This window comes from Choloepus didactylus, chromosome 18 (genome assembly GCF_015220235.1).
Source record: "Choloepus didactylus isolate mChoDid1 chromosome 18, mChoDid1.pri, whole genome shotgun sequence".
In the NCBI taxonomy this organism is placed as follows: Eukaryota; Metazoa; Chordata; class Mammalia; order Pilosa; family Megalonychidae; genus Choloepus; species Choloepus didactylus.
The window spans coordinates 50,244,142-50,254,804 of record NC_051324.1 but is presented as its reverse complement, the minus strand read 5'-3'; the positions used below and the strand labels follow the sequence as shown (position 1 = coordinate 50,254,804).

General features: G+C 38.2%; 1 protein-coding gene across 1 annotated transcript; it reads left to right on the top strand.

Annotated features, from left to right (window-relative positions):
* Window positions 1-1,110: 1,110 nt before the first annotated feature.
* Window positions 1,111-6,196, top strand: KRT12 (keratin 12). The gene is made up of 8 exons (XM_037808905.1): window positions 1,111-1,638; window positions 2,021-2,103; window positions 3,063-3,219; window positions 4,121-4,282; window positions 4,381-4,506; window positions 4,646-4,866; window positions 5,559-5,629; window positions 6,099-6,196. The coding sequence occupies exons 1-8, from the start codon at window positions 1,114-1,116 to the stop codon at window positions 6,194-6,196; spliced, it is 1,443 nt and encodes a 480-aa protein (XP_037664833.1). The 5' UTR covers window positions 1,111-1,113.
* Window positions 6,197-10,663: the final 4,467 nt, after the last annotated feature.

Below are 10,663 nucleotides of genomic sequence, written 5' to 3'. Positions count from 1 at the left end.
TTAATAATGGCAGTTTTTACACAATCCATTCATTCAGGCAAGATATTTACCGAGCAACCATTATGTGCAACATCTGTTGAACAAATATAGTACGCAATATGTATGGAGCAGTGAACAAACAGACAAGTCCCATAATTTCATAGAGTTTACTTAGAAGGTCAATTCCTATCAAAATTAAAAACTGCAGAAGCTATTATAATATTCTACTTAATAACAGCACTCGTCAGTGTTCCTAAAAACCCTAAGAAACTAATTCTATTATAAAACACTGAGACAAAATAGTGGCAAATTCTTTTAAATTTACTTTCTTCTAAGAAGGAATTATTTTTGTATTTCTTCAGTCAGAGGAAAAGAAGTGTCTTATTTCACAATCTATATATTCATAATTAAACTTAGAGCAATCCTTGGCCCATGCGTTTTGTCGGTCTCTTTCAATCAGTCCTCAAAGGAGAATTTAAGAAGTCTTCTTTTTGAATCAGAAAACCATGCAGCATTTCAATGATGAGGACTTAAAATCTTTGAAAATTCAAATTCCAGTATCAACCTGGAAAATATATTTATTTCCCACCTTCCACCAGTGTATTTCAGAACTGCTCCTGAAACTACAGTCCACCAAAAGATATACTATAGCATGATTTATACTGGGTTTTCTAAGTGAAACAAATAGGAAGGATGAGTGAAAAACTTTAAATAGCTTAAAGTTTAGGAAGAAGTATTCATTAATTCATTCATTCAACAAGAACTCATTGCTTTCCTACTATGCATGGGACACTGGGCAGTGCTGGGAAAATAGAATCATTTAGTGAAGAAAAATTTCTTATGACAACCTATCTCTACCCCACCCAGCTTTCTCTTTTGTATAACAAATATGTAGTGGGCACAATTATTCAATTATTTCTATACCAGTGAATTTTCAATTGGCATAAATCATTTATTTGCTGAGTTGGCAAAAAAGGGGGGTGGGGGGAGCACCATATTTTGAATGGAGAGTGAACTTTTCAACTGCAACACCCATTTCACGGCCTATAAAAGGTTAACCTTTCTGCCTTACTTGCACTGCTTCCTCCCAGGTTGTTGCCACTTTCCCTGGGCTGTGATTTCCACAGCAACACCATGTCACTCTCAGTGCGCACTTCTGGGCTGCCCCACCAGCTATCCATCCAAAACGGGACAGCAGGCAGAGCCAGGGGAATGTCGGCTTCCAGCATTGGAAGTGGCTATGGGGAAAGTCACTTTGGCTTTGGAGGCGACTGTGGTGGAGGCTTCTCTGCTGCTTCCATGTTTGGTTCTAGTTCTGGCTTTGGCAGTGGCTCTGGAAGTTACCTAGCTGGAGGCCTGGGGGGTGGCTTTAGAGGCCTAGGCATTGGCTTTGGGGGAAGCCCAGGAAGAGGCTCCTTCAGTATTCTCTCTGGCACTGAGGGAGGCCTTCTTTCTGGATCAGAAAAAGAAACCATGCAAAACCTTAATGACAGATTGGCTTCCTACCTGGAGAAGGTTCAAGCTCTAGAAGAGGCTAACACTGAGCTAGAAAACAAAATTCGAGAATGGTATGAAACACAGGGATCAGGGACTGGAGACTCCAAGTCACAGAGCGATTACAGTAAATATTATCCATTAATTGAGAACCTCAGGAATAAGGTAAGAATATGTTTTTTGGAGGGGCTTTGGGAATTTTTTTAGTTTCTTTTTTACTATTACATTTTAATGTGCAATCACCTAAAGTGTACGTACTTTTCAATCTGATTATATTTGCAACAATTTTCTCATCTCAAGATGGTTAATTCTATTTTATCATTTACCATAATAACTGTATTTCCATTCCCTTTTTATAGGAAATGTTTAATTTTTAAATATTTTATAAACATTTTCTTAGAAAAATTAAATTCTCAATAATAGCCTAAATTTTTAATAAAACAGCAATTTCTAATCACCTTTTTAAAAAATCTTCCTATCAAAAATATATCTGTATAACACTAGTATTTTAAGACCTCATTTTGCACATCTCCCTCTCTTTTGCCAGGTCATTTCTGCCAGCATTGAAAATGCCCAGCTCATCTTGCAGATTGACAATGCCAGACTCGCTGCCGAGGACTTCAGAATAAAGTGAGTAGAAAAAAAAGAAAGACTGATGATGACTTACATGTGCCACCATTTATTCTTATTCTCAATCTTTCTCCCTATTGATGGTAAATATTTCAAACCTTCTGAAGTTCATATGTGATATATATTTAGTGTTGTGGTCAATTCACATAGGGAATTCTAGAAAGTAATCAGATTCAAACACAATTCACATTACATGTCCTTAAGTTACAGGTTACTTAAACCTAAGACAATGGACTACCATATATAAAATTTGCCATTGACTCATGATGCAACATAATTCTATAAATGCCCTATATCTCAACTTTCCTTATATAAAATGCACCAATAATGGTTTTTGCCCAGTAGTAAAATGAAACCATTGTTTTCCGGGATGACACATACAACTAAAATATTAACCATGACAATTATTTTTGTATTCCTTCCTCTTTCCTCATGGCCTACCTTCTCAGATGTAAAAAAGAAACAGTAATTTCCTTTTTTGCACCACAAAATTTCTACTGTAAATATGGTCCTGAACCTGTAAAATCCTTGGTAAAACTATAAAAGAAGTATCAATGTTTTAAATTAAATAATGAATAAAAATTAAGCAGAAAGACTATTATTTTCAACTGTTCTTAGGATGCGATCAGAAACTACCTAGAGAGGGGCCGCTACTCTTGATAGTCACAGCAACCAGCCAACAGGGAAATCATTCCCTGGCAAGCGGAGCTATTGGGGTTCACTGCTGGTGGAAGAGTGTTGCCTCATAATTTTTTCACTTTTCTCCTCCTTTCCAACTGAGCAGTAACTTAGCAGGCACAAAGGAAAGAAAAACTTATAAAAGCAAAAATAACACCATGTATTGCAAGGCTACTATTTTTAAATAGCACAGATTTATGCAACAAATAGCCCAAAGACAGCAGGGGCATTATTGAAATGACTGTGTTAATTCCCTGAACCATTTTGCGTATGGTTTTTAGGTATGAGAACGAGCTGGCTCTGCGCCAGTGTGTGGAGGCCGATATCCACGGCCTGCGCAAGGTTATGGACGAGCTGACCCAGGCCAGATCTGACTTGGAGATGCAGACAGAGAGCCTGACTGAGGAGCTGGCCTACTTGAAGAAGAACCACGAGGAGGTGAGCCGGAAAAAGCAGCCTCCATAAGCTTTTTTTTCTCTTAGACCCAAAAAATGCAATTTCAAACTTACAAATCTGAAGTTAGAACAAATGTTTACCTCCTTGCTAAAATGGCCATTTGTCTTGGGGTTTCTGAGAGTGTGTGTTTATGTGTGGCAGTGATGATGGTGAAGAGAATGATGATGGTATTGATGGTGGTTCCTGTTAGGTGTTAACAAATGAGAGGCACATTTTGATTTTCTCATTTAATGACAATAAGAATTTTAATTTTACTGACAGTGATTTTTTTAAAGTGTTTTAAAAGTTAAAACAAAGCCTACCAATAGTATGTGTTATTATATTATGTTAGGGAAACTTGTTATACCCAACAAGTATGCTCTGACATACCAGTTAGCTGGCTGATGATGTATAGCATGGATATTAACCATGATGCTGGCAACAGGATTCTGAAGAGGTTTCTACTTCATTTTCAATGCCTATGGCCCAAAGAGTGTGCAAGCCTAAGTAATGATTTGCAGCCTTCAGTCTGGCATCTATAGCTGAAAACCTCTGCTCAGTGTACCATACAAGTACCATATCTTCCAGTAAAGACCCCCAGAACCTGAAGGGCAGACTCAGTCATTAGGCACAGCAGACCCAGTGTGGCCTGAGATCCTGTTTGAGACCCACGAAAATGTTTTAAGTTCTTTTACAAGCAGAAGAAAAGTATGAACTTTTAGGTCAAAGAAAATGTTTTATTGACTTAATATATTTGTCTTTATTATACCAATGCACCGTAAAATATAATTCTTCATGTCTGTGTGTGTGTGTGGACAAAGAGACCCACAAAGGCAAATGTGCCTAGAGCCTACGAAAATCAGAATGCGCCTCTACGCCACTCTGTCTCATTCATTGTCCCCAGGAGCTCCAAAGCTTTCTAGCAGGTGGTCCCAGCCAGGTCAGTGTAGAAATGGACGCTGCCCCTGGAGTGGACCTCACCAGGCTTCTCAGCAACATGAGGGCACAGTATGAAGCCATCGCTGAACAGAACCGTAAGGACGTGGAGGCCTGGTTCAATGAAAAGGTAATATAAAGAAAAGCAAAAGGCTTTGATACATTCACAGAAAGACCCGTGAGCAGCAGAGCACTCACGCCCCCATCGTGACCTCTCTGCTGTTACAGAGTGGGGAGCTCAGGAAGGAGATCAGTACCAACACGGAGCAGCTTCAGTCCAGCAAGAGCCAGGTCACCGACCTGAAGCGCCTGATTCAAAACCTCGAGATCGAGCTCCAGTCCCAGCTCACCATGGTAAGGGTCGTGTAAAAAGCAGAATCATTTCAATTTCCAAAGAAAATGCTGAATCCAAAGTATGTTAGACCACTTGGCTGCCTTCCTTTTTCCAGTCCATTCCATTGTTAAATCTGTGCCACTCCCCTTCTGTGTGCAGAAGAAATCCCTTTCGGACTCGTTGGCAGAAACCGAGGGCGATTACTGCAGCCAGCTGTCCCAGGCGCAGCAGGCCATTGGAGGGCTGGAGGCGCAGCTGCTCCAGGTGCACACTGACGCTGAGCGCCAGAACGCAGACCACCAGCGGCTGCTGAACGTCAAGGCCCGCCTGGAGCTGGAGATCGAGACCTACCGAAGCCTGCTGGAGGGCGAGGCCGAAGGGTAAGTAAGATAATGGAGGTTGAAAAGAACTTCAGCTGATGACCAACAGTGGACACCTGAATGCAGTTTTTGCTGCAATATAAGGAAAAGAGAAGTTCTTTAGTTGACCAAAAATAAAAAATTTAGTTAAGTATATGCCTTTTATTTATTAAATGATCTACACTTGCAAAGTGTTTTCACTTATTATCTTAATTGATAATTCATAAAATGTGGCAATGAACAAAGGTACCACAAACAGTGGCATATTGGAAACAGGTACTTCTATGAACTAGAAAAATTATCCATACAGTTTCTGATAGAAATGATCCAATGCTAAGAATGAAACATCAAATAACAGCAATCTGAACCACTTAAGACCTTCTGCAGCAAGCATTCCAAAAGTAATTGCATACAGGACAAGAAAAACTCTGGACTGTAAGTCAGGAAATCTAATTTCTGAGACCAAATCTTTCTTTAATTGCCAAGTCACTTCATTCTGAGAATCTACTTTAGGCAGGACTTGAAAATAAAGATGCATTGCACCAAACGATTACTCATTTGATCATTCTTAATCAAGAAATTTGGGATGTCTTCTCTATTTGGTCATAGCTTTGTTTATCACTCTAATTTTTAGCTAAAATAGCAAACTCTCCTCATTCCTGCTCCTTTGAGAAAACATCACGTGATGTCATCCTCCCTTGTTTTCTTTACAGCAATGGTGTGGATGAAAGCTCATCTGTGACAGACTCCAAATCTGAGGCACAGTCAACTGATTCCTCTAAAGGTATGCAGATTCCCTAACAATCACTCAGAGTAAGTCAGAATCACATTTATCAATGATTAAAACTATAAAATTGCATTCAGTACAGCCGTATTATTAATCATTTAAATTTAACGTATATTTATATTCTGAACCAAGGAAAAACATTTTGCATTCCTATAGCAAAATGAGTAGTCGGGACTGTATTAAAACTTTTAGGAAGTCCAGAGAATAGCTTCTTTACAAAGGGAATAGAAGCCTCATAACCAATTTTTAATTGTTTAAAAACAAAAGTATTTTCATCTATACACTAGACTACACTGAATACATTTCATTTTCATTGGATAAAAGGATAAAACACATTTTTGAGAATGCAAGAAGTCACTTTTGATGGATTATATCAGCCAATACCTAATTTAGAAGCTTAACAACTAAATTTGGATTAACATTTCAAACACTACTTTTGACTCCTTTATTCCATTTTTATCTTTAGATGCAAACAAAACTCGAAAAATCAAGACAATTGTTCAAGAGGTGGTGAATGGTGAGGTGGTCTCATCCCAAGTTCAGGAAATTGAAGAACTAATATAAAATTTCACAAGATCTGCCACATGATTGGTTTATTATAGGAATGAGAATTTTACAATTAGAAATTATTCCTTTCAGAATAAGATGTTATATTATCTCAATCTCTATTTTTGTCTGTTTCACTATCTTTGGACTCCCTATCCATTTTGAGTACTTCTTGTCCTGAAATAATACTCAACTGCAAGTCACTGTGGTCAGGTCAGTCTTTAAAACAAACCAAAATTACCTATTATCTTTGTGTATCTAGAGTAGTCTTTTAATGAACTTTCTTCTGGTGATCTGGAATTTTCTTTAATCACAGAACTTTAATCAAGTAGTAATGCTGTAATAGTTTTAATAAAAGAGCAATGAATGGTAATAATGTGAAATGGGCATTCTTAATTCCAAGAGTCAATGTCAAGGGCATCAACAGGGGTTTATGAAATACTAACAGTAAAGCTGGTAAACAATGGAATGAAGGTATCAAGGTTGGAGGTTAAGAAGATTCTTTTAAAAGTTCTTTCCTTTTTGTGTCAGCCCATCAAGATCGCAACAAAATTATACTGTCCACATACAAGGGACAGTTGTCCTGTTCATTTTTCTAGCACATTCTTTCATTCAGTCAAGAAACTCTTATTGAGCTCCTTCAGTGTGCCAGAGGTGGTGGTCATGCTGGAGACTCAGATGAATAAGATACGGTCTTTGCCTTGAGGCACTCACAATTGAAGACAGAGGTAGTTAATTACCAGGAATGGTAATAACAATTCGTGTCTTAGTTTGCCAGGGCTTGCTGCTACAAATACCACACGGTGAGTTGGCTTTAACACCAGGAATCTATTGTCACACAGTTTGGGAAGCTACAAGTCCAACATCAGGCTATCGGCAGGCTCACCTTCCCCCAGAGTCTGTAATGTTCTGGTGATCCTCCATCACATGGCTATCTGTGTGTGTGTGTGCAGGTATGTGTGTGTGTGTGTGTTTATGTGTGTGTTCCTCTGACTTCCAATGTCTTCTGGCTTCTACTGACTGACTGTGTCTGAATCTCCTTTGCTTATAAGGACTTCAGTCATATGGATTAAGGCCCATCCTGATTCAATTTGGCCTCATCTAAGTAATTTCTTCAAAGATCCTATTCACAAATGAGTCCACACCTTAACTAATAACAGCACCTTCAAAGGTCCTTTTGACAAATGCGTTCATACCCACAGGAACATAGATTAAGACATGAACATGTTTTTTATGAGGTATGTGATTCAATCCCCACCAGTAAGATAGGGCAAATGGATGTCCAAAGATTTACCAGTGGAGGGAGAAATGAACAATTTGTCAGAGGGGATAATGGAAGGCTTCATACAGAAATCAACCAGGCATAGGAGGGAGAAAGGGAACATTCTAGGCAGAGGAAATATATGTGAAAAGATACAGGGGAATGAGAAAACACTGTTTGATTTCCCTTCTCCTATCTGGCAACTGTGAGCCCACCGTGAGATTTCTATTAGATAGATCAGACCTACAAGTCAAAAACATAAGTTATGTTCTGGGGCTGAGGGGAGGCAGCCAAAGTCCAAATCTGATTAGATGGCTCACTCTGGGTTGTCAAATTCAAATTCCCTAAAAAGAAAACAAGAGCATGGTTTAATGATCAAGAGCCTGGGCTCTGAAGCCAAATAGGTTCAAATCCTAGCTATGCCACTAAATAGCAAGTAACAACCTCTGTGTGCCTCGGTTTCTTGATCATTAAAATGGAAATGACAGTAATGATAGGATCTACTTCATGGGATGGGATTAATGAAGAATAAATGAGGTTTTATACACAAAGCACTAGGAACAGCCTCTGTAAGTACTCAAAACGTGTCCTATTATTATTACTATGGAATGAAAATGGAATGGAGAAACCAGGGGAACTGATGAACAAGAGGTGTCAAAGGGAGCAGAAAGGAAAAGGAGGTTCACACAAGCCTGGAAGAATTCCAGAACTGAGTTCAGAAGCCCATAGAAGGTTTTTAAGCCATATTAAGCTGAATTTCTTGAGTATGCAGCTTTCTGAAGTCACATTTCCTTTTAATATTTTTTAATGTTTTCATATCTTGCACTTCATCTAACTTTATTTTTTAATTGATTTTTTAAAATATATTTTTTAATTGAGATTGTTCACATACAACTATCCAAAGATCCAAAGTGTACAATAAATTGCCCATGGTACCATCATACAGCTGTGCATCCATCATCACAATCAATTTTTTTTCAATTTTTAGAACAGTTTCATTACTCCAAAAATAAATAAAGGCAAAAAAAAAAGGAAACTCAGATCCTCCCATACCCCTAACCATGCCCCTCTCCATTACTGATTCATAGTTTTGGTATAGTACATTTGTTACTGCTGATGAAAGAATGTTAAAATACTACTAACTGTAGTATATAGTTTGCAATAGGTATACATATTTTTTCCTATATGCCTCTCTATTATTAACTTCTAGTTATAATGTCGTACATTTGTTCTAGTTCGTGAGAGAGATCTCTAATATTTGTATAGTTAATCACGGACATTGTCCACCACAAGATTCACTGTTTTATACATTCCCATCTTTTAACCTCCAACCTTCCTTCTGGTAACATGCATGCCTCTGAGCTTACCCTTTCCACCACCTTCACACACCTTTCAGCACTGTTAGTTATTCTCACAACATGCTACCATAACCCCCGTCCATTTCCAAACATTTAAGCTCACCCTAGTTGAACATTCTGTTCATAATAAGCAACCGCTCCCCATACTTAAGCCTCATTCTATATCCTGGTAACTTATATTTCATGTCTATGAGTTTACATATTATAACTAGTTCATATCAGTGAGACCCTGCAATATCTGCCTTTATGTATCTGTCTTATTTCGCTCAATACAGTGCCTGCAAGGTTTCTTCATCAACCCATTTCTTTTAAGATGGTTTTGTTCACACACCATACATTCTATCCTAAGTAAACAATCATCGGTTCCATGTATAGTCACGTATTTATGTATTCAGCACCATTGCCACTACCTATATAAGGATATCTCCATTTCTTCCACAAAGAAGGAGCAAGAGTCAAAGAAGGCAGAGAGGCAAAAGAAAAAGAATAAAGAGAGAAAAAAAAGAAAAAAAAAAAAACTTGATAGCTAGAAAGCGACAAAAGGAAAGATAGCATTAACCTAAAGTAGAATAAAGAGTCAGACAACATCACCAATGCCAGGAGTCCCGTACACTTCCCCTATTCCCCACCACCCCCATATGCATTTAGCTTTGGTATATTGCCTTTGTTATATTAAAGGAAGCATAATACAATGTTTCCGTAAATTATAGTCTCTAGTTTGCATTGATTGTATTTTCCCCCCAATACCATCCTATTTTTAACACCTTGCAATGTTGACACTCATTTGTTCTACCTCATGTAAAAACATATTTGTACCTTTTATTACAATCGTTGAGCACCCTAGGTTTCCCTGAGTTACACAGTCCAGTCTTTATCGTTTGTCTTTTGTTCTGGTGTCCCACAGGGTCCCAGCCTTCCTCTTTCAACCATATCCACAGTCATCTTTGTTCAGTGTACTTACATTGCTGTGCTACTATCTCCCAAAATTGTTTTCCAAACCTCTCACTCCTGTCTTTCCCTTTCTGTCTGCAGTGCTTCCTTTAGTGTTTCCTGTAGAGCAGGTTATCTTGTTCACAAACTCTGTCATTGTCTGTCAGAGAATATTTTAAGCTCTCCCTCACATTTGAAGGATAGTTTTGCCAGATACAGGATTCTTGATTGGTGGTTTTTCTCTTTCAGTATCTTAAATATATCACCCCACTTCCTTCTTGCCTCCATGGTTTCTACTGAGAAATCTGCACATAGTCTTATCAAGCTTCCTTTGTATATGATGGATCGTTTTTCTCTTGCTGCTTTCAGGATTCTCTCTTTATCTTTGACGTTTGATAATCTGATTATTCAGTGTCTTGGCGTGGACCTATTCAGATCTATTCTGTTTGGGGTATGCTGCACTTCTTGGATCCATAATTTTATGTCTTTCATAAGAGATGGGAAATTTTCATTGATTATTTCCTCTATTATTGCTTCTGCCCCTTTTCCCTTCTCTTCTCCCTCTGGGACACCAATGACACATACATTCTTGCTTTTTGTTTTGTCTAAGTTCCCAGAGACGTTGCTCATATTTTTCCATTCTTTTTTGTTCTTTTGTGTGTAGGCTTTCAGGTGCCTTGTTCTCCAGTTCCTCAGTGTTTTCTTCTGCCTCTTGAGATTTGCTGTTGTATGTTTCCATTGTGTCAATCATCTCTTGTGTTGTGCCTTTCATTTCCATAGATTCTGCCAGTTGGTTTTTTGAACTTAATTTCTACCTTATGTACGCCCAGTGTTTCCATTATATGGTTCAGCTCTTTCACCATATCTTCCTTAAACTTTTTGAATTGACTTATTATTAGCTGTTTCAATTCCTATATCTCAGTTGAAGTGTAAGTT

What these genes read in the sequence shown, in the direction of transcription:
- KRT12 (XM_037808905.1), top strand. Translation starts at nt 1,114, where the DNA reads ATGTCACTCTCAGTGCGCACTTCTGGGCTGCCCCACCAGCTATCCATC. An exon ending in GCCGAGGACTTCAGAATAAA is followed by an intron (nt 2,104 to 3,062) that starts GTGAGTAGAAAA and finishes TATGGTTTTTAG; the next exon opens with GTATGAGAACGAGCTGGCTC. An exon ending in AGGCCTGGTTCAATGAAAAG is followed by an intron (nt 4,283 to 4,380) that starts GTAATATAAAGA and finishes CTGCTGTTACAG; the next exon opens with AGTGGGGAGCTCAGGAAGGA.